At 43.6% G+C, this 25,033-nt stretch overlaps 2 protein-coding genes across 11 annotated transcripts in view; both read right to left on the reverse strand.

Moving 5' to 3' along the window:
- The window catches only part of LOC135248593 (Fc receptor-like protein 5), a 67,524-nt gene that overhangs the window by 7,088 nt on the left and 35,403 nt on the right, over window positions 1–25,033 (reverse strand). The window lies entirely within an intron of this gene.
- Window positions 13,316–25,033, reverse strand: part of LOC135248596 (transport and Golgi organization protein 1 homolog) — a 33,237-nt gene continuing 21,519 nt past the window's right edge. The window contains exons 2-8 of one of the 4 annotated variants that reach the window (XM_064323412.1): window positions 15,365–15,491; window positions 15,137–15,249; window positions 14,901–14,990; window positions 14,722–14,794; window positions 14,352–14,512; window positions 13,677–13,821; window positions 13,335–13,540 (exon numbers count right to left, since the gene is read on the reverse strand). In XM_064323412.1, coding sequence (XP_064179482.1) covers window positions 13,451–13,540; window positions 13,677–13,821; window positions 14,352–14,512; window positions 14,722–14,760 — 435 coding nt within the window. In that variant the 5' untranslated portion in view covers window positions 14,761–14,794; window positions 14,901–14,990; window positions 15,137–15,249; window positions 15,365–15,491 and the 3' untranslated portion in view covers window positions 13,335–13,450. The other 3 variants (XM_064323414.1, XM_064323413.1, XM_064323415.1) reach the window with 3 other exon arrangements.

The following is a 25,033-nucleotide window of genomic DNA, read 5'->3' on the forward strand; positions in this document are numbered from 1 at the left end:
GAGTCTGTTACCAGTTACACTGTGACCAGCAGTCTGAGACACAGCCATCTGGGCCTGGTCTTTGTACCAGGAATATGTCCAGTTGCTGTTGGAGTCCACCTCACACCTCAGGGTGACGGTCTCTCCATTGTACAGTGGGTGCCATTTTGGCTCTACAGTCAGAGTGGCTTTAGGCAGGGCTGTGGAAAGGAGACAGGCTGGGTCACAGTTTCTTCTGTCAGAATGTAGAAGTGACTGAGGAGGAAACAGTTGTGCACAAAATGCAAGGGAAAAAGAACCATGGCAGAAATAATAATTATCGTTGAATCAATAGGTTGTCCTGGGCAATATTTCATAGAATATAAATATTTGAAACATAACTTCAAAAGTAAATTATATATGTGAAATTATTCACAGAATATTTTTATTCTCTATAGTGTGAGTATAAATTGAATATCATTGAAATTAGGATAATTATACACAGCCTCCAGCACTGCTGAATTCATAAGAATCCCAATAACATGTATGAAATTTACAGAGAGTGGTGCAATAAACAATAAAATCCAGTGAGTAGCAGTTCTGTGGGTGAAAATACCTTATTAATGAGAGGTTCGGAGAAGAATGGGCAGACTCATTCAAGTTAGCAGAAAGCCCACAAATGGTCAAATAACAGCTATTTACAACAGTGCTGCGCAGAAGGACATCTCTGAATATACAACCCAAAACTAAACAATTAAAGAATGGATAAATGTCTGGTCTGACGAATCTCAATTTCTGCTACCACACATAAGTAGATGGTAGGGTCAGCATTTGACAAAACAGGATGAATCCATACTGCATAAAATCCCATCCTGCTTTGTGTCAGCAGTAACGGCTGGTAGTGGTAGTGTAATGGTGTGTTTTTGTGACACACATTAAGCCCCTTAATACCAACTGACCATCAGTTGAGTGCCAGAACATAATTAAGCATTGTAGCAAACCATATGCATCCCTTTAGGACCACAGTCTACCTTTTATCAAGTTGATACTTCCAGCAGGTAATGTGCCTTGTCACAAAGCACACGTCACCTGCAGCTGGTTCCACAAACAAGACGGCGACTTCATTTCACTCCAATGACCTGCACAGTACGCAGATCTGAATCCAATAGAGCATGTGACATATCCAAATTGAAAGCGTACCTGAGACTCACCTACAGTCAGAGTGATGGAGTCGCTGTGCTGTGATGTCACTTTTCTCCCCTCCAGCCTCCCCTCACACCAGTACTGCCCCTGGTCAGACCCAGCAGCACCAGGGATGGTGAGTCTGTTACCAGTTACACTGTGACCAGCAGTCTGAGACACAGCCATCTGGGCCTGGTCTTTGTACCAGGAATATGTCCAGTTGCTGTCGGAGTCCACCTCACACTTCAGGGTGACGGTCTCTCCATTGTACAGTGGGCGCCATTTTGGCTCTACAGTCAGAGTGGCTTTAGGCAGGGCTGTGGAAAGGAGACAGACTGGGTCACAGTTTCTTCTGTCAGAATGTAGAAGTGACTGAGGAGGAAACAGTTGTGTATAAAATGCAAGGGAAAAGAACCATGGCAGAAAGATTAATTATCTTTGAATCAATAGGTGGTCCTGCGCAATATTTCGTAAAATATAAATATTTGAAGCATAACTTCAAAAGAAAATTATACATGTGAAATCATTCACAGAATATTTTTATTCTTTATAGTGTGAGTATAAGTTGAATATCATTGAAATTAGGATAATTATACAAAGACTCTAGCACTGCTGAGTTCATTAGAATCCCAATAACATGTCTGAAATTTACAGAGAGTTGTGCAATAAACAATAACATCCAGTGAGTAGCAGTTCTATGGCTGAAAATACCTTATTATTGAGAGTGTCGGAGTAGAATGGGCAGACTCTTTCAAGCTAGCAGAAATGCCACAAATGGTTAAATAGCAGCTATTTACAATAGTGCTGCGCAGAAGGACATCTCTGAATACACAACCCAAAACTAAACAATTAAAAAATGGATAAATGTCTGGTCTGACGAATCTCAATTTCTGCTACCACACATACGTAGATGGCAGGGTCAGAATTAAAAAACAGGATGAATCCATACTGCATAAAAATCCCATCCTGCATTGTGTCAGCAGTAATGGCTGGTAGTGGTAGTGTAATGGTGGTTTATGTGACACACATTAGCCCCTTAATACCAACTGAGCATCATTGAGTGCCAGACATACTTAAGCATTGTAGCGGACCATGTGCACCCTTTATGACCACAGTCTCCTTTCTCAAGTTGATACTTCCAGCAGGTAATGTGCCTTCAACAAAGCACATGTCACCTGCAGCTGGTTCCACAAACAAGACGGTGACTTCATTTTACTCCAATGACCTGCACAGTCCCCAGATCTGAATCCAATAAGCATGTGACATCCAAATTGAAAGCGTACCTGAAACTCACCTGCAACAGTGATGGAGTCGCTGCGCTGTGATGTCACTTTTCTCCCCTCCAGCCTCCCCTCACACCAGTACTGCCCCTGGTCAGACCCAGCAGCACCAGGGGTGGTGAGTCTGATACCAGTTACACTGTGACCAGCAATCTGAGACACAGCCATCTGGGCCTGGTCTTTGTACCAGGAATATGTCCAGTTGCTGTAGGAGTCCACCTCACACCTCATGGTGATGGTCTCTCCATTGTACAGTGGGTGCCATTTTGGCTCTACAGTCAGAGTGGCTTTAGGCAGGGCTGTGGAAAGGAGACAGACTGGGTCACAGTTTCTTCTGTCAGAATGTAGAAGTGACTGAGGAGGAAACAGTTGTGTACAAAATGCAAGGGAAAAAGAACCATGGCAGAAAGATTAATTTTCTTTGAATCAATAGGTGGTCCTGTGCAATATTTCATAAAATATAAATATTTGAAGCATAACTTCAAAAGTAAATTATATATGTGAAATCATTCACAGAATATTTTTATTATCCATAGTGTGAGTATAAGCTGAATATCATTGAAATTAGAATAATTATACAAAGCCTTTAGCACTGCTGAATTTTTAAGAATCCCAATAACATGTCTGAAAATTACGGAGAGTGGTGCAATAAACAATGAAATCCAGTGAGTAGCAGTTATGTGGGTGAAAACACCTTATTAATGAGAGTGTCGGAGTAGAATGGGCAGACTCATTCAAGCTAGCAGAAAGGCCACAAATGGTCAAATAACAGCTATTTACAACAGTGCTGTGCAGAAGGACATCTCTGAATACGCAACCCAAAACTAACAATTGAAGAATGGATAAATGTCTGGTCTGACGAATCTCAATTTCTGCTACGACACATACGTAGATGTTAGGGTCAGAATGTGACAAATCAGTATGAATCCATACTGCATAAAAATCCCATCCTGCTTTGTGTCAGCAGTAACGGCTGGTAGTGGTAGTGTAATGGTGTGTTTTTGGGACACACATTAAGCCCCTTAATACCAACTGAGCATCAGTTGAGTGCCAGAACATACTTAAGCATTGTCGCGGACCATGTGCATCCCTTTAGGACCACAGTCTACCTTTTATTAAGTTGATACTTCCAGCAGGTAATGCGCCATGTCACAAAGCACACATCACCTGCAGCTGGTTCCACAAACAAGACGACGACTTCATTTTAAGCCAATGACCTGCACAGTCCCCAGATCTGAATCCAATAGAGCATGTGACATATCCAAATTGAAAGCGTACCTGAGACTCACCTGCAACAGTCAGATTGATGGAGTTGCTGCGCTGTGATGTCACTTTTCTCCCCTCCAGCCTCCCCATACACCAGTACTGCCCCTGGTCAGACCCAGCAGCACCAGGGATGGTGAGTCTGTTACCAGTTACACTGTGACCAGCAGTCTGAGACACAGCCATCTGGGCCTGGTCTTTGTACCAGGAATATGTCCAGTTGCTGTAGGATTCCACCTCACACCTCAGCGTGACGGCCTCTCCATTGTACAGTGGGTGCCATTTTGGCTCTACAGTCAGAGAGGCTTTAGGCAGGGCTGTGGAAAGGAGACAGACTGGGTCACAATTTCTTCTGTCAGAATGTAGAAGTGACTGTGGAGGAAACAGTTGTGTATAAAATGCAAGGGAAAAAGAACCATGGCAGAAAGATTAATTATCTTTGAATCAATAGGTGGTCCTGTGCAATATTTCATAAAATTTAAACATTTGAAGCATAACTTCAAAAGTAAATTATATATGTGAAAACATTCACAGAATATTTTTATTCTCTATAGTGTGAGCATAAGTTGAATATCACTGAAATTAGGATAATTGTACAAAACCTCTAGCACTGCTGAATTCATAAGAATCCCAATAACATGTCTGAAATTTACGGAGAGTGGTGCAATAAACAATGAAATCCAGTGAGTGGCAGTTCTGTGGGTGAAAATACCTTATTAATGAGAGCGTCGGAGTACGATGGGCAGACTCATTCAAGCTAGCAGAAATGCCACAAATGGTCAAAAAACAGCTATTTACAACAGTGCTGCACAGAAGGACATCTCTGAATACACAACCCAAAACTAAACAATTGAAGAATGGATAAATGTCTGGTCTGACGAATCTCAATTTCTGCTACGACACATTCGTAGATGGTAGGGTCATAATTTTACAAAACAGGATAAATCCATACTGCATAAAAATCCCATCCTGCATTGTGTCAGCAGTAACGGCTGGTAGTGGTAGTGTAATGGTGTGTTTTTGTGACACACATTAAGCCCCTTAATACCAACTGACCATCAGTTGAGTGCCAGAACATACTTAAGCATTGTAGCGGACCATGTGCATCCCTTTAGGACCACAGTCTACCTTTCATCAAGCTGATACTTCCAGCAGGTAATGTGCCTTGATACAAAGCACACGTCACCTGCAGCTGGTTCCACAAACAAAACGGCAACTTCATTTTACTCCAATGACCTGCACAGTCCCCAGATCTGAATCCAATAGAGCATGTGACATATCCAAATTGAAAGCGTACCTGAGACTCACCTACAGTTAGAGTGATGGAGTCGCTGGGCTGTGATGTCACTTTTCTCCCCTCCAGCCTCCCCTCACACCAGTACTGCCCCTGGTCAGACCCAGCAGCAGCAGGGATGGCGAGTCTGTTACCAGTTACACTGTGACCAGCAGTCTGAGACACAGCCATCTGGGCCTGGTCTTTGTACCAGGAATATGTCCAGCTGCTGTAGGAGTCCACCTCACAAATCAGGGTGACGGTCTCTCCATTGTACAGTGGGCGCCATTTTGGCTCTACAGTCAGAGAGGCTTTAGGCAGGGCTGTGGAAAGGAGACAGACTGGGTCACAATTTCTTCTGTCAGAATGTGGAAGTTACTGAGGAGGAAACAGTTGTGTATAAAATGCAAGGGAAAAAGAACCATGGCAGAAAGATTAAGTATCTTTGAATCAATAGGTGGTCCTGCGCAATATTTCATAAAATATAAATATTTGAAGCATAACTTCAAAAGTAAATTATATATGTGAAAACATTCACAGAATAATTTTATTCTTTATAGTGTGAGCATAAGTTGAATATCACTGAAATTAGGATACTTATACAAAACCTCTAGCACTGCTGAATTCATAAGAATCCCAATAACATGTCTGAAATTTACAGAGAGTGGTGCAATAAACAATGAAATCCAGTGAGTAGCAGTTCAATGGGTGAAAATACCTTATTAATGAGAGAGTCGGAGTAGAATGGGCAGACTCATTCAAGCTAGCAGAAAGGCCACAAATGGTCAAAAAACAGCTATTTACAACAGTGCTGCGCAGAAGGACATCTCTGAATACACAACCCAAAACTAAACAATTAAAGAATGGATAAATGTCTGGTCTGACGAATCTCAATTTCTGCTACGACACATTCGTACATGGCAGGGTCAGAATTTGAAAAAACAGGATGAATCCATACTGCATAAAAATCCCATCCTGCATTGTGTCAGCAGTAATGGCTGGTAGTGGTAGTGTAATGGTGCGTTTATGTGACACACATTAGGCCCCTTAATACCAACTGAGCATCAATTGAGTGCCGGAGCATACTTAAGCATTGTAGCGGACCATGTGCATCCCTTTATGAACACAGTCTTCCTTTGTTCAAGTTGATACTTCCAGCAGGTAATGCGCCATGTCACAAAGCACATGTCACCTGCAGCTGGTTCCACAAACAAGACGGCGACTTCATTTTACTCCAATGACCTGCACAGTCCCCAGATCTGAATCCAATAAAGCATGTGACAGATCCAAATTGAAAGCGTACCTGAAACTCACCTGCAACAGTGATGGAGTCGCTGCGCTGTGATGTCACTTTTCTCCCCTCCAGCCTCCCCTCACACCAGTACTGCCCCTGGTCAGACCCAGCAGCACCAGGGATGGTGAGTCTGTTACCAGTTACACTGTGACCAGCAGTCTGAGACACAGCCATCTGGGCCTGGTCCTTGTACCAGGAATATGTCCAGTTGCTGTAGGAGTCCACCTCACACCTCAGGGTGACGGCCTCTCCATTGTACAGTGGCGCCATTTTGGCTCTACGTCAGGTGGCTTTAGGCAGTGCGTAAAAAACGAACAGACGGGTTCACAGTTCTGTTGTCATGCAGTATTTGACTATGAAAAACAAATCCACCCTAAATGAAGGACAAAAACCAGGGAAGCTGCCATCCTATTTAAAGGGATATTGGCAGCTATTTCAAATCAGAAAATGAAAAGCTCTAACTGATTCGTATAGGGTACAAGAATTAAACTAAGGAACCAGGATCCAGAATCATCACAGTCAGTTGGACCCAGTGCATAGGGAATGTACCAATTTTGCAAAATTTGAATAATGCCTGTCAACACTCACCTGATACCTGATGTGGGGGGGGTTACTGTCCTCTGTGTTCCAATTTCAGCACTCAACTGATACCTGTATGTGGGTTGGGTATCTATATCCCGGGGTATCTATGTGTTCCAACTGGGTTCACCCCTGTGTGTAGGAGCAGCACTGAGGGTGTACAAGCCTTTAGATGTTCTGGAATATGGGCTATGTCAGTGGATCCAGTTCAATTTAACCAGTAATATTCCCAGCCAGGTGAAGTCACTGTAACCTTACAAGAGAGACTGACATGTTCTCTTGCATTAACTGCCTGTGTGGAGAGACAGTCAGGGCAGGCGGGAGGATCTCTATAACAGAGAGAAACAGACTGAATCTCTCCCCTGGGTTCCTAATAATGGCATCATCAAATAGGCAGTGCATACTGGCCTTAATCTGCGATACAGTAGGAACATGGTTCGTTATCCATGTACTGTGAAAGCATGTGACTATCTCAGAACGGGTGTGGCGAAGGCTGTTGAAGACGGACAGACTGTGTCACAGCTCTAACCGCTCTACATTACTACATTACAGGCATTCGCAGATGCTCTACCAGAGCAATTTATACAACTTCTACATACAACATTGCTAGTGGAGTGTAGACATGACTACAGAGGGACAGGCATGCTCTGATTGGGGTTGAAACAAAAGAGCTAAAGGCAGAGGTTCTCTCATTGTCATAACAGATAGAAAAGGCTACATTCATGGATTTAAAACATCAGAGCTCAAATATTAACAATACAAACAGTGTGACAGTCAGAAACTCAACTCAATTGTGGTATATCCAGCGCATTTAAGTGAAAATATGTTAATTTTATATTTGCCTGTAATAAATGAACTGTTACGGAAGCACAATGTGCACTGGGGAAGAGTTGAATAAATGTGTTAAATATGGTCTCTCTGTGGATGAGTGAGACCACCAGTGTTCAGCTGCTGACCAGTTTGACTCACCTGACACGTTCAGTCTGACAGTATCACTCCTGGATCAGCCTCACAGCAGTATTCACCACTGTGTGATTCAGTAACAGGTGCGATGGTGTAGATGTTATCCTGGGATCTGTGCTTTAGCGGCCAACTATCTGATTCATATCTGTTACCAAAAGAATCCATGATGTTTGAAGGGCCTGTCCCAACACGTGGAGTGACGGTCTCTCAGTGAAGAACAGGGAGCCGTTAGGCTGCAGAGTCAGTACAGCCTTTGTGCTCCTGTACAAACAGTGAATGCACTACGTCAGTACATGTGTTTAAATACTCATGACATGTTTATAGTTCCTGATTAATGCCTCAGCTCATTAATAGTTCGAACAGTAAAGAACTGCTTCTGGTTGTGATCTCTGTATCACCCCTACTGTAGGACATGCCTCGAGTCTCACAGAATAATATTTCTACATTACCTCACATATGCAGTCAAATTAATCACATCATAATGCTGTGAGACAGTCTTATTGTGAAGCATGACATTCTTTATCAATCATAAGTTTCACTAACTGTCTGAATAAGGTTTTTCTCTGATAGATTATCAGGAAACAGAAGGTTAGGCTTGTTTAAATTAGTAACACTCACCCAGTCTTGTAATTAGACTCAGCACTGTAAAAAAAAAAAAAAAAAAAGAGGATCATTACATCCATCATCGAAATGGCCAAAGAATGGAATAAGTGCAAGAAAAATACAAACCATAAAGTATGTTCCAAAATAAGCCTAAACTCAGGTCACCAGTCAGTGTTTGAGTTGGGCAATGATCAGTTTGAATGGAGCGTACATCTGTTTGTGTGAACATATTTGAAGCCTTTACATGTTCTGTGCAAAAATACACTGAAAGTTTGGTTAAAAAGCCAGTTACATATCACCACTGTTATATTTTTAAGTACAATTGTTTTACCTTTTATCATGCAATTTTTGATTTTATTATTTATTGTGCACCAATATTCTACATTGTACCTTTTGCGATTATTTATATTTTATTTTACTGCTAGAGTGTATTGATGGCACATACCTTTTTATTCTAATTGCAAATTGCTGCTTGTACATATTTTTGTAAATTTTCCCACTTTCCCAATGCCAAGGGACTACTGAAGAAATTTAGTTATCAAGCTAATTCTGGGGTAGTTACTGACTGTACAATGTCTCTTTCAAAATAACAAATAAATAAATTGTATTTCTTCTTTCACAAAATAATTGTTAGTGATCATTCAAGGTATGTTATCTATGAAGCAAAAGTCATACTTCTTCACTCATACTTTCTTTTTCCCATAACCAGATCATTCCAATGACAGCCCAAACAGCTGTAGACATTTAGTATTAGTGAGGTCAAATTATACTTATTTATTTAGCATAACTTAACAAATGTGTTGTTGTGGTTTTTATATCAATCAAGGTAAATTTCACCACAAAAACAATACTTATCTGTTAAAACTTACATTAAAAAACTGATTTGGCAGTACTCACAGATCAATGTGACCCCTCTGTTTGCCTGCATGATTCAAGAGGAAGGTTAGTGCTTCAACATCAGTGATCAAAAGAGAGTAAAAAAAAACCCTGGGCTATTATACATACTGTACAGCACCTCTAATGCATTCTTTTCTTATCTGCTTGTGTAAACAGCAAGTTGCGAAAAATTCTCACAGAAGCTCTCACACTTCTACTTCATCACTGCTTTACCTTCCGCTTTTCTGTAACTAAAATCAACTAAATTTAAATATATATCTACAGAATATCACTCTTACATTTCCTCTATACTGACAATAGCCACCAACAACAGAAGCCAGAAAACCCACAGGCACTCACGTGCCAAACAGAGAATAAACCATCCAAATTTGTATGTGAGTTTTTAGGCTACAGACAACTCTAAGTACCTGTATGAGTTGTACTGCAGTTGATGACAGATTAATCCTGTGAAGAGTTGGAAGAGAACCCTAAATCTACAGTCAGTGATGTCACCAGCAGTCCCCAGAGGGCAGGGGTAAAAATATAGCTAACCCCCAAATGCAGAAGACTCTGAGAGCAGAATTATAGAGGCTAAACAGCAAACTGCAAAACCTCACATCAACATCAAGAATCAAAGGCCAGATTAGAATTTGCCAAAAAATCAAAGACAAGCCTGAAGAGTTTTGAAGCAGTTATATGAAAGATAAGACAAAAAAATAAAAAATAAAAACCAAAGCAATGGAAAGCTGAAAGTGTGGAGAAAGAACTTCTGCTTGTTAATTGTAATCTTTTTTTTTTTTTTTTACACAGCCGAAAATACGGGGACTCAACACAAAGACAGCAGTTTCTGTGAAATGGTAACACACATACCATGATATTAAAAGTTGACTGTACTTTTGTCTCATATTCATATCCAAATACCGTAAGCACAGAGCAAAAATAACCAATTTCCCACTACCATTACAACACTTTTGGGGGCTCTGTTTGTGAGAGCAAAATAAGGAAGTAGGTCCTGCACAGCAAACCAGCTTCATGTTTTCTTCTCTTCTTTTTTATAAACTAAAGAAAAAGTGCAGAACTTCACTCGTTATCACAGGGAATCAGAGAGACTTAGGGCAGCACCTTGCTTAAATGCACTGGTCCTCTGTGAAATGAAACACTGCATGGTCTAAAATACCTGACTGTGACAGAGCTGACTGTGAATGTTGGTCCCGCAGAGCAGCTCACAATAGGCTAGAGTGAAGCCCTGGGTGTATGTGATTGGCTACTGTGCTGTCCAGAGGCTGTAGTGTGGTCCACAGGAAGGTAGCTTCAGTTTGTGAGGAGTAGCGTCCCATCACAACATAGCAACTCCTCTGATTGGTCAGACTCAATAGTCAAGCAGCAGGCTGGTTGCATTCATTTGAAAAGATGGGGATGCTTGTCTGTGCACTAAAAAACGTACACAAGATTGTGGTGCTAGTCTGTGTGCTTACAAACTTACACAGGATGGGGTGCTTGTCTGTGCTCCTTTAAACTTACAGTGCATGTCCCTCTGACATTTACTTGAAAATAGTAAAATCATTTGGCCAGCAGGTGGGGCCCTTGAGGAATAAAATAATACATTGAGTTTTTAAAAATAATTAACAAATAAATACTTCAGTAATTTGGCTCCTGCCTAATGTTTAAGGTACGCTCTACTATACAAAATGTTCTACCATCCGGCACCACGGATTCCTGATGGTGATGGAGAGTAGAGGTTCTAGTATAATGAACCTCTGCAAAACAATGCCCAACAATGCCCAGTCAAAGCCCAACATCTGGCCACCATGCTCCATCAGCTCAGAGAGTCTAACTGGCTCCACCCTTCTTGTATATGCGGACTTCATGGCTGCTTGGCCACAGAATCATTTGTGTTCTGTCTGTTTCCTCCAGGCTTGGGAGTTGATTGGCTGCAGCAGAAGAGCTGTGTTAGGTCATAGCTAAGGACCACTATGTGGGATACTGAAGAGAAAATAGATAGAGGGGGCGAGTTACTGCACTCTGAGCTCTGACCAAACTAAAGACTTCTCATGAAACTGCTGCACTTCCTGTTCCAACTTCTCACAGCGCCTCCAGCCTGGTCCGCGGTTTTGCCAACGCCGCTGTACACTCTGGCTTCCAGGCTATGGCTTCTCCCTGTCTGCTGGCAGATAAGCCCCTCGTCCTGGTTACAAGCACAACCAATCAAAACACAGACACACACACAGAGGTGCTGTACCAAAGGCTAAAAGTATCTCGAGACACAACACAGACCATGGCTACCAAGAATAAACCAAAATAAAATTAACTGGCACACAATGAATCTCCACCCCGTCCCACCCCCCTGGGGGAATCTCTTTCTCCTCACCGATCCTACATGGCCCTTTAATTTTATAGCCATTCTTCTCAACTAATTCTCTCAATGAACACCAGAGATCTCCCACCTCTCTGGCAGTCTACAAATGATTCTGTTCTGCCATCAGCATTCCACACGTACTCCCAACCCCCATTACTCCCGTAGTTCCGGCCCAATAAATTCAGGAGACAGCGCTACTCCTGATGTACAGACACTCGTTTATTTCGTGCCATTTCTGTTGACCTGCTGAAAGGCAGAACCAGTGAACAGAAGTCTGGTTATGTCCCAGAGAAAGACCATCATTTCCCCACATTCACTGAAAAGGGATTTTAGTGGGAGTTTACTGACACCTAGTGGTGAAAATATGCAAGCCTTTCACAACACAGACACGCGCCTGAAAGCATCTACCATTGCCAGACATAATGGATATGAATGTTGCTACAACTACCCCAATCTCACTTCACACTCTGTTGCACCAATATCCAATTACCTATGTTCTCAATCCATTTTCAACATTAAAAAATCATCAAACAGTCAAGTGAGAACTAAATTCTCTTTTGTTGTGACAGCTTTGGGAATTAATGTATGTGGGGAAGTGAAAGTGTTGTGTAACCTCTCAGATGTAGGAGATCTGCTGGTGCTCAGATGTTTGTAGTACCTGACCCTGCAGGTGAGAGAATCACCTGTGGCCAGTGACCATTCCACCCCTGTCTGTGTTAATGTGTGACTTTTGCCTTGTGACTACACCCTCTTACAAGACAGAAACAAAAGGTATGAGAGCAAGGGGAGGCCACTAAATAAACAAATGAACAACACTGATTAATAAACTTAACTTAGACAATAACTTCATATCAACCTCTCTTTGGTTTAATGTTTAAGTCTCTATACCGGAGTGAGATATCCTGCAGGGGGTTAATGCTCATGCTGTACTCACCTGTGACCAGGCGAGGTCAGCAGAGGCCATGTTTCACGGTCAGCCAAAACAGCAAATTAAAAAAATGGGCAAGATCAAGTCTGAGCCTCCCAATACACAGCAAGTAAAGTAAATGACTGAAACAGTGATGATAAAATGGTTCATACTAGCCTGGTATCAACAATTAAAGACGGACTAAATAGGAATCTGTTAAAGCAAATAATCATAGAGTTTGTACAGATTATTGCCTGAGGTATTAAATAAGATTAAAAAATTAACAGCCCATGTTTATTAAAATGCGGTGCAGAAGACCGAGGTTATCCATCCAGCCCTCCAGGTAGTGACATAACAGGGGTTGTGACCAGGAGAGGTTCAGCTCTGGAGATAAATGCGGTGTGAATATTCCCTTTCCTCTGACATTATGCTTAAATAACCAAATCTTCCTGCTGTTTTTCTCATCTGTGTCACTCCCTGCCTATTCCCTTCCTCCTTTATTATGTTCATTTCCTCTTCTTATTTCTTCTCTTCTTTCACTTCCCTCTGGATCTTCTCTGATGTTTCTTTCTCATGCTGCTAAAGCCTCCTGTTCCTCTCCTCCTCTAGGCTGTCAGTCATCTGCAGGAGCTGTGTGATCTGATTGTGGTCAGCCCTGTTCTTATTGCTTAACATGTGACGTCCGCCATGACACTGACCAATGAGCACCTGAAGCTCACGGCCATGCTGCACAAACGTCTCTAAACATCTCCTTTCCCATCTGTGTGACCAATAACTGTTCTCACATACCATTGTTTTACTTTTAATAAACACTGAATTTAACTCGCTTTGGTGCCATGTAAAATGAACCTCCAAAAGCGTAATATTATTTGATTTATTTTATTTTTAATAGCGGATCTTCCTGCCGACCTCCATTTCAGCCTCTCACCTCACGCTCCTCGATTTGACGCTGCAGCTCAGACACCAGTTTTAGTGAGTCCCTGTACTTGATCTCATAGTCACATATCTGCAGTGGAATAGGAGAACATGGAGATTAAAGGTGTTCCTAAGACCCACACATAGGTATGCAATCCTATAACAGGAGGCAGACCTGACTGTAGAGAGGGTAGAGTGGAGCATTGGTACTCGCTGGATGTGCTCACCTGGGTCTGGTGCAGCCGCTCAGTCTTGAACAGCTTAAGGAGCAGAGCCTGGATCTCCTTCTTCGCAAACTGCTCGTGCTCGCTCCTCTCCTCCATCACTCTTTCCAGCTTTGCTCTCCAGTGCTGCTCAAGCTGCCCCAGCTTCCTGCAGCACGAAGCACACCAGCTTCAGTCTTACACTGTGCTGGAGCCAGCAGTAACTTGTGTGCCTTTTATAAACCGGTTCACAGCACATGGAGGTGTGCACCATGTGACACTCATCTATCCCGTACAGGATTCCAGCATGTTAAAAAATAATCAAAAACTTCATCATTCAAATACAATTTAAGCTTTCTGTTAAGTGTCTGTCCATTGTTAACTCAGATTCAGTTACTTCTAAAATTAGCATCAATATTATTCCCTTTTCTCTCCAATGACTGTTACTTGGAATAAGACACAAGCCCCGGAATGGGTGGAGCTATTATGAGTTATTAACAGTAGATACAATTGATCCAGTCAAAGTGGTCTGCTATGGAGACCAAACTTGATAGATTGGTTCATATCAATGTCAATGACTAACAGCACATGGTAGTCCCACCTATAATGGAGTTCATAAAGCCCCACTCTCCCATTGCCATGGTTACCTTATTTAGATGTCATATTTGGTTTCCCTTAACAGTCTTGCTCGGTACTCACTGCTGTAGAGCCATCTCTTTCTCTTGAAATGTCTTCTGAAATTCCTCCTGCTCCAGATCGGCACTTTTTATTCTGTTCTCTCTCTCCTCCAGCATCAAGTCAAGTGCATCTCTCTCTTCACACATTTTCATGCATCTCCTTTGCAGCTCTCTGACACTTGCCTTTATGAAATATAAAATGGTGTAAATACACATTTCTAATATAAGCTGTTGTACAAACAGCAGTGCACTACTTCAGCCATAGATTCCATTAAAGCTTCACATTCTGAAAGTAACTGAAATTAATCACACTCATCTACAGTACATGATAGTATCGAGCAGTATTCATACAATTCTGGGAAATTTGCCAATTACCAATTTCGGTTTCTCACCTTCAGGTTCCAGTTATTACGATGGGAGGAAGAAAGCATTCTTCTGATTCTTCTAATTTTTTCTTTAGTGTCTCTAATCAAAAATGGACAAACACATGGATTATGACAAATACAAGCTCTCCTGAGGCAAATACTTTACATGTGGATAAAATTCATCTGAAGACCAAAATCATGAGCACATTCAAAGCCGGTGTCATGGACATGACCATCCTTTCTGTCTGATGGAACACAGAGCCTGGCTGCCATTTCTGTGGCAAGATGTTGATGATCTGAACATAAACAATCAGTGTTAAAGGTCAAAGGTCACTGGAGTTGTTCATTTGCTGGTGTTTCTGATCACATGCAGTCCTATCTTATACGAGAATTCCTGAACACACAACAGTAAATAGCACAGTGTAAAAAGTAAAGATGTTACCGTTTCTGGATATGCTCGAATGTGCAGTTCAGCTTGAAGGAGTATGCTGGTGATGAACTTCAATGAGGAGACACTGTCCTTCATCTCATTGATTTGATTGAAAGAAGCCTCTCCTGAATACAAAGAATATGAGGATCATTTTAGGGATTTCAACATAATTGCATGACAGGATGTTCTCCTCACCCCTGAAGAATGGCCATCTTAACAGCAGTAGCAGGAAGCAGGTACCTGTCGATGGGCGGTCTGATGCAAGACAGATATCCAGCAACGGGCCAATGTCCACGTGCATTTTGGGTGTTTCTATAGGAAGTAACGCAATGCTTTTCCTGGTGCTTTCACTTGCAGAATCCATTTCCTGAAGATAAAAACAGATACTTATGAACGAATGAATGGCAGGTTGTGTAAATATACATAATTCATAATACTTCATTCAGTAATTCAGAAGCAGGTCCAGCCTCCAGGATTGGGGTCTCCACCCATTAAAATGTCAGAACAAAATGGAGGGAGACCCCAATCCTGGAGGCTGGACCTGCTTCTGAATTACTGAATGAAGTTCAATTATGTACACACATTTTTACTGTAGTCATTCTTGAGCTCATGAATAGATTTGATTATTCATGAGCTAAAGACTGCCCCTGGGTAACTTAATTAAACCTTTTCCAATTCTTTCAATTTTTAAGTAAACCGAAAGATTTATTTTCAGCAGACTCGTTATGACGTGCAAACTTTTGCAATTTGACTTCACACTTTAAATATATTTTCTTTAAAATTCCCAGAGAACTGCAGGAGTTTCCCAATGTTACAGAAAAATCATATTCATATATGTGCTTGACACAGGTGTGTAGTGTAACTTACACTTCCCATCTGTAAGATGCGCTGGTCTATCAGTAACAGGCCATCTGGTTGGCCGTACTGCAATGAGGCTGTCCTGGGGGACGGAAGCACTGGGAAAAAAGCAGAATCACAAAAAATCACAAAACCAAATCACAGTGCAGAGACAAGATCACTCTCCAAATTACACTGCAGAGACAAGATCACACTCCCCAAATCACATTGCAGAGACAAGATCACAAGCACAAAATAACATTGCAGAGAGAAGATCACACTCCCCAAATCACAGTGCACAGACAAGATCACTCTCCAAATCACACTACAGAGATAAGATCACACTCCCCAAATCACACTACTGAGACAAGATCACACTCTCCAGATCACACTGCAAAGCAAAATCTGCATACAACATACAACACTTCATACAATACCACACTCCCCAAATCACACAGCAGAGATAAGATCACATGCACAAAATCACATTGCAGAGACAAGATCACACTCCCCAAATCCCATTGCAGAGACAAGATTACACTCCCCAAATCCCATTGCAGAGACAAGATCACACTCCCCAAATCACAGTGCAGAGATTGGAGGTTCTGTATCAACTATACAACAAATGTATAAAAATGAACTACTGTAAAACTATTGTTGTATCTTATTCAATACATTTATATGAAAAACAGACCATGTGAGATTGATGATGAAATGTTTTTTTTTTTTTGGGTTTCAAAAATGGGCAGGGTTTCAGCTGTCCTGAATGCAGTGGGAAGATGGGCAGGGCTGCTGCTGTCCTGACTGCAGTGGGAAGATGGGCAAGGCTTCTGCTGTCCTGACTGCAGTGGGAAGATGGGCAGGGTTTCTGCTGTCCTGACTGCAGTGGGAAGCTCATTCCACCACCAGGGGTCAGAAAAGATTGGAGATGTGACCTGGAAGATAGAGTATGAGAGGAGATAACAGAAACAAGAGACTTGGTAAAGAGAGAGAAGAGGAGAGGATGCAGAGAGGGAGATGGGGGATGGGTACTGAGTTGGGAATGGGGGAGGGTTGTCTGGGAAGAGGATTGACTAATGTGCTTGAAGACTCCATCTTGAAGGATTTGTAAATATCAGCAACCTTCCTGTTAAAGAAGCGGCAAAGTTGGGATACATATGGCCCCCCCACCCAGCGAGGAAGATGATGATGGAGGCAAAGAAGACCCGAAGGATCACAGTTTGAATTTAGTTGCTTTTTGAGATCACCAAGTCTCATATTCAACCATACAATCACACCGTCATACCAACAGGCTCTTTGGAAATGCTGCACAAACAAAGGCCTTAGTGAGAGCAATTGTGTAAATCAATTGTCTGGTTTGACCAAAATTGAGCCTTTTGGTCATGAACAGAAACTTGGCAAAGTAAGAGTCAACTGCCTCTGAAATCATACTGTAACCACACTCTTTCTGCAACTTTTAAGGTCTCAGAAAACCCTAAACTTTATTATGTAACTCTGTTTGAATGCTAAATGATGTATGGAATATTATTTACAGAAATATTATTCACAAATTGATCATGTTGGCTGAGGTGCAATTTGCAATAGAAATTTGCATCACTCTAGCATGCCCAGCTGAACTACGCTGGCCTGAAGAAAGCTGTGAAAGTTACACATTTAACTGTGACACTGAGAAGCTCTCAGAGCAGCTGCCATCCCCTCTGAAATCACAGAGTATCCTAACCCAGACAGAGTTGCAGGAAGCTGCAACGGTTACCATGTGCGTCTGCATTTTAGTGCCGTGCTCCTCTGTCCTCTGCTCGAGATATAGTCGGAGCTGCAGGTTGGAGACGCTCGCGTGGTTTCTGTACTCTGATCACATGCTCATGAAGGGAAGCTAACGAGCCGCAGCATCCGCTATATTGGTACTTTAATTTTTTTTTTTAGAGGAGGTAATCAGAGAAGTATGACATCCCTGTGTATGTTATAACCATTCTGCAGCTTTCCCCCTGTGTGTGGCAGGAAAATAACAGTGTGTGCATATGCCATTGTGCATGTGTGATGCAGCACTTTCTTCCTCTGGAGAAATGTGAAAGTCCGTATGTTTGTGTTTATAGTCAGGTAAACAGCTAGGTGTCCATTCCATGTCAGGGAGCTTATAAAAAACAAAGGTTATCTCAATAAGTTATTATTTAAGTGCGTTATATCAACGTTTATTGTGTTGTATACATTTCATTGATTCCTATTAGAAATGTTTCATAACATGCATTATGCATCCTGAGGTCTCCTGTACGCGAGCGTTATACATCAGCCCTGAACCAGGAGTGACCGCTGTCCATTGAGCACCACGCGTCAACAGAACCCTAGGGCACTTTAAAACCATATGATCCTTATGTAGGCATTTGAACGGATACTGCTTTAAAGCAACATCGGTTCAGAAAGTACAGCAAATGTAATGAACTTCCAAAGACACTGCTATTATGTTAGCATGAGCGATAGCACAGTATAATGAGTCGAACTGGTCTTGTAACCCAAAGGTCACAGGTTTGATTCCCGTGTAGGACACAGCCGTTGTACCCTTGAGCAAGGTACTTAGCCTCCATTGTTTCAGTATAGGTCCAGCTGTATAAATGGATCCAATGTAGTTGCAATGTAAAAGTTGTGTAAGTCGCTCTGGATCACAGTGTCTACTAAATGCCGGTAATTTAAGTCACTTGTAGTCTACTTCCTCAAAAATGCTTGCCAAGCCAACAGCCTATCCCTTCATTGCCCTGGCCAATTGATGCTGAACAATTATTTAAGATCAAATTAAATTCAGCTATTCTCATTTTTTATTTATGATGGCCTATTTATTTTTCATATGTGATTACACTTAGTTATCATCAAAAACTTCATCATGCAAGGACAGAAATACCGCAACTAATAACATTTTTAATGACCTATTGGGGATGTTACATTACACATACGTTTATTTTTTTTCATTTATTTCATATGTTAACAAAATAAAGAAGGAACAAAAAAGAACACACTTTAAAGTCCATTTAATGTAATACTAATAAAAGCAGACACATGAAATGCATGTTGAACATGTTGCAGAGTCTCAGCTGTTTAGGCTGTATGTAAGCTTACGGCAATTTTACTACATAATATATAGAGTTCAACGTAGGACCTGAAACAAACACACAGCAATCAAAGCTGACTAACTTAGACAAAGATCACAAGTGCAGCTCTAGTGAATCAGAACCTCAGATATATTACACAGTAAAGGCACTACTGCTTCATTCCCAAAACTCACTGAGTGTCCCCATAACTGCACCCCCAATCAGGATTTCCCCTCCTGCAAGCTGAGAAGCATCACATTGAAAAATAATCCTGAGCTCTCAAATGTTCTTCATTTGACATGAGGACACTGATCCAGCTTCTGTGTGAAGGTTTTATAAGTCAACTTCCACATTCTCTTCAGTGTATTTGACAGCTGCTTCATTAGGCGACCCTGCACATCAATAAACACGTATAAACACAACAGAGGGAGAGAACGGTGAGTGAGAATTAACAGTTCTGCAGCCTGAAATCTGAAACACATATTGTTTTTAGATGTGTTCCCCTATAAAATGACATCACCTGGTTTCCTGCACCATTTCAAACTATTCTCCACCTTCTCTTCCCTCCTCATTCCTCCTCCACCCCCGCCTCCCTCTTCCCTCTCCGCAGATGACTTTCTGGCCGCCTTTGAAGGAAAGGTGGCTACAATCCGGAACTCCTTCGCCCATCCAGTGAGCCCCCCAACCCCCCGGGACAAACCCACAGCCACACTGACCTCCTTTGAAATGCTAGAGGACTCCGATGTATTACAACTCATCACCTCTCATCGTGCAACCACCTGTCCACTTGACCCCATCCCATCTAAAGTTCTCCAATCCATTTCCAGCGAGCTCCTTCCCTATCTGTCCTCTATTGTTAATTCCTCTCTCTCCTCTGGTCATGTTCCCTCTGTTTTTAAGATGGCTCGTGTTACCCCACTTCTCAAAAAACCCACCTCAGACCCCTCCGATGTAACGAATTATCGACCCGTATCGCTTCTACCCTTTCTGTCCAAAACCCTTGAACGACCAGTTCTTAAACAATTAACCTCTTTTCTCCGTCAGAACAACCTGCTAGACCCTCACCAGTCTGGCTTCCGATCAGGGCACTCAACAGAGACTGCACTCCTAGCTGTGACGGAGGCACTTGCCACTGCAAGAGCCTCACGCCTCTCCTCTGTCCTGATCCTTCTTGACCTGTCTGCAGCTTTTGACACGGTCAACCATAAAATACTCCTCTCCACCTTGGCTGGGATGGGAATTGCCGGGACTGCCCTGTCTTGGTTCGCTTCCTATCTTGCAGATAGGACCTACCAGGTCACCTGGAAGGGATCTGCCTCTGCTTCTCATCCACTCAGGGATCTGTACTGGGTCCTCTGCTGTTCTCCTTATACACCAGATCTCTTGGTTCAGTCATTAATTCACATGGCTTCTCCTATCATTGTTATGCAGATGACACACAACTCTTCTTTTCTTTCCCCCCCTCGGCCACACAGGTCTATGATAAGATCTCTTCCTGCCTGGCTGACATCTCCACCTGGATGGCCAGCCACCATCTGAAGCTCAACCTCAACAAAACTGAGCTGCTCTTCTTCCCGTGCAAGACCTCCTTACTTTGTGAGCTCTCAATCACGGTTGATGGCACCACAGTAACTGCCTCTCACTCTGCCAAGAGCTTGGGGGTGGTCCTGGATGACCAACTGGACCTCAAGGAGCACATCAAGGCAACATCACGGACCTGCAGATTCCTTCTGTACAACATCAGAAGGATTCGACCATACCTGATGACGCACTCCACCCAGCTGCTCGTCCAGGCTACGGTGACCTCTCGCCTTGATTACTGCAACTCTCTCCTTGCAAGCCTGCCAGCTTGTGCCATACAGCCACTACAGATGATTCAGAATGCCGCTGCCCGACTCATCTACAACCTCCCCAAATTCTCCCACGTCACTCCTCTGCTGCGATCACTTCACTGGCTACCGGTCGCCGCCAGGATCCGGTTCAAAGCCCTGACCCTTGCCTACACTGCTGCCAACAGGACAGCCCCCATCTACTTGCAGGACATGACTCAATTCTATGTGCCTGCTTGACCACTTCGCTCTGCGGCAGCAGGGCGCCTTGTAACCCCTCCCACCCACCCAAAGGGATCACAGAGCTTCTCTACCCTAGCTCCCCAGTGGTGGGGCGAACTCCCCGTCCCTCTCCGAACCTCCCCCACACTACCCATCTTCCGCCGTGGCCTGAAGACTCATCTCTTCAGACTATACCTAGACTAACCACCACCACGCTGTATTTCACTCTTTTATCAAAAAAAAAAAACCCTTTTCCTGTCACTTGTTACTGTGAGGGAGTTGGAGTTTTGGGAGACCAACCGCGACTGAACAGGGGGTTCTTTAAGCTATTAACCAGAGGTAAAATAGCCACAAAGTCTCAAGAGACAAGGGAAAGGAAAACAATACTCCTTAGGGAGAGTATCCCAAAGAAAAGCTCTACACAACCCACGTACTGGGTAAAAAAGAACTAAGGCTTAAGGAGTATGAAAATAAAACAAAACTGCCGGAGCAGAAAACGGGGCAACTCAAAGAAAACAGACCTCGAACCGAGGCTGAAAAAGTAAAACCCTAAAGAAAGAATACTGAGCTTAGATTGTGGCACTAACTTGTTGCCAACAATCTAAAAAAGCTAAAGACTGTTGTGCTAATTTTATAGCCACAACAATCCAATATCGCAGCTCAATCCTTTACCTTTACCTTTACCTTTACCTTTACCTTTACCTTTACCTTTACCTTTACCTTTACCTTTACCTTTACCTTTACCTTTACCTTTACCTTTACCTTTACCTTTACCTCGCTTGACAGAATACCGGCTCTCGTGCAACATAAGTGACACTGAAGCAAAGCTTATCGGCTTGCTCAGGGTTTAAATAGAACACCAACAGGTGCAAATAGTAAAAGGAAATTTGCACGTGTATAATTCAATCAACTCAAATGGCCGTAATAACTGAAGAAAAGGTGCATGAAAAAACCAATGGCCGTAATAACTGAAGAAAAGGCGCAGGAAGGAAAAGAAATGGTGGCATCAGCCAAAACCATGACAGGACCCCCCCTCTAAGGGCCGGCCCCAGACGGACCCTCTGAACCACGCCTGCGGAAGTCATGAATAAGCTCAGGGTCCAGAATGTCTCTAGAGGGGACCCAACAGCGTTCCTCAGGGCCATAGCCCTCCCAGTCAATAAGGAACTGAACACCTCGCCCCACTCGTCTCTCAGCCAGAATGCGGCGTACTGTATATACCGGCTCCCCATCAATGAGCCGAGGCGGAGGTGGCGGTTCATCCGCCGGAGCCAATGCGCTCACGAGAACCGGCTTGAGGCGAGAGACATGAAACGTCGGGTGGATTTTCATGGAACGAGGGAGCTGCAAGCGAACCGTGACCGGGTTGATTTTACGCACGATCTTAAAAGGGCCCACAAACCGAGGGGCGAGTTTACGAGATTCAACTCGTAAAGGAAGGTCACGGGTAGATAACCAAACCCGTTGGCCCACCCGATAGGAGGGTGCCGGACGGCGATGCCTGTCGGCAAGTCCCTTCTGTTTGGCCGAGGAGCGCAGGAGGGACGCACGGACTCTCCTCCACGTGGCCCGACATCGCCGAACAAAGAACCCAGCAGACGGCACCTCGTTGTTCTTCTCCAGTTCTGGGAACAGAGGAGGTTGGAATCCAAACTGGGCCTCAAATGGTGAGAGCCCCGTGGACGCGTTACGCAGCGTATTATGGGCATACTCCGCCCACGCAAGATGACGGCTCCACGATGTCGGGTTGGAGGAAGCCAGACAACGAAGAGTGTTCTCTAGCGTCTGGTTGGTACGTTCCGTCTGTCCATTAGTCTCCGGGTGGAACCCCGACGAGAGACTGACGGACGCACCCAAAAGAGAACAAAACGACCGCCAAAACCGAGAGGCAAATTGAGGCCCCCGATCAGACACCACGTCTTGAGGCAGACCATGCAGTCTGAAGACGTGGTCGACTACCAGCCGTGCAGTCTCTGGTGCGGATGGCAATTTAGGCAGCGCAATGAAATGGGCTGCCTTAGAAAACCTGTCCACCACAACCAGGATAACTGTGTTGCCATCAGAAGCCGGCAGACCGGTGATAAAATCCAAGGCAACGTGGCTCCATGGACGACTCGGGACGGGCAAAGGGCGGAAAAGGGGGTTGGAGCTGAGAACCTTTGTTGCGGGCACAGACCGAACAAGCGGAAATAAATTCCCGAACATCCCTTTCCATCCCAGGCCACCAAAACCGCCTGGCCAGGAAATCCTTAAACCTGTGGATGCCAGGATGCCCAGTAAGATGGGAGAAATGTCCCCACTGCAGCACCTGGGCACGTACCTTGGATGGCACAAAAAGACAGTTAAGGGGTCCCCCACCTGGATCCGGCTCCAGTCGTTGAGCCCTCCGCACCACAGACTCAATGTCCCACATAACTGGGGCCAAAATCTGGGTGGTAGGAACAATGGGCTCAGAGAAGTGGTCACTGTCAGAGTGATCGAAAATCCGGGAGAGTGCGTCAGGCTTGATGTTTTTTGAACCTGGGCGATATGTTAGTAGAAAGTTAAAACGAGAGAAGAAAAGCGACCAGCGAGCTTGCCGCGAATTGCGCCGCTTTGCGTTCTGAATATACTCTAGATTTTTGTGGTCGGTCCACACTGTGAAAGGGTGTTCAGCTCCCTCTAACCAGTGCCGCCACTCCTCTAGAGCCAGCTTAACCGCCAAAAGTTCCCGGTCCCCGACGTCATAATTTCTCTCAGCCGGAGAAAGTGACCGAGAACAATAAGCACAGGGGTGCATTTTTTGATCCTGGGGAGAACGTTGTGATAAAATTGCCCCTACCCCAAGCTCCGAGGCGTCCACCTCTACCACAAATGGGAGTGAAGGGTTAGGGGTTATCAGGATGGGCTCCGAACTGAACCTCCTCTTCAACTCCGTAAAAGCAGCTTCGGCTTTGGGCGTCCACTCAAAGCGTGAAGGGGTATTTTTCTTTGTCAGTGCGGTAATTGGCGCAACCACTGAACTAAAATTACGTATAAACGCCTGTAAAATTAGCGAACCCCAAAAATCGCTGAACTTGTTTGACCGATTCTGGGGTAGGCCAATTCATGACCGCAGAAACTTTCTCTGAGTCCATTTGTACCTTCCCCTCTGTCACAATGAACCCCAGGAAAGAAACGGATTTGGCATGAAACTTACATTTCTCTGCCTTTACGAATAGCTGGGCGTCCAAGAGACATTTTAAAACCTGTCTAACATGTCTAACGTGCTCCGAAAGATTGGCAGAAAATATTAAAATGTCGTCTAAATAAACAAACACAAATTTTTCCAGCATCTCTCGGAGCACGTCATTCACAAATGCCTGAAAGACCGAGGGGGCGTTAGTGAGACCGAATGGCATGACCCGATATTCAAAGTGGCCGTTGTGCGTATTGAAAGCAGTTTTCCATTCGTCTCCCTCACGTATACGCACTAAATTATAAGCGTTACGGAGGTCGAGTTTCGTGAAAACTGACGCATCCTGGAGGCGTTCGAAAGCTGAGTTCATGAGGGGCAGTGGATAGCGGTTTTTAATAGTGATATTGTTCAGTCCTCTATAATCAATACAGGGTCTCAGCCCACCGTCTTTTTTCTTTACAAAGAAAAACCCTGCCCCCGCCGGCGAAGTGGATGGTCGGATAAAACTGTTAGCTAACGCCTCTTGGATGTATTTCTTCATAGCTGTACTTTCTGGAGCTGATAAGGAATATAAGGAACCGCGAGGCGGTACTGTGCCAGGATGTAAGTTAATGGCACAATCGTATAGTCTGTGAGGTGGCAAGGTGGTAGCCCTTTGTTTGCTAAATACCTCAGCGAGATTTGCGTAATCGGCTGGTACATTAGGTGGCAATGGAAATTCGAGCGCACCCACCATACTGGTATTCTCTGAACTAGCAGGAGAGTGGGGCATGGAGTCAGAGATAGT

This window comes from Anguilla rostrata, chromosome 2 (genome assembly GCF_018555375.3).
Source record: "Anguilla rostrata isolate EN2019 chromosome 2, ASM1855537v3, whole genome shotgun sequence".
In the NCBI taxonomy this organism is placed as follows: Eukaryota; Metazoa; Chordata; class Actinopteri; order Anguilliformes; family Anguillidae; genus Anguilla; species Anguilla rostrata.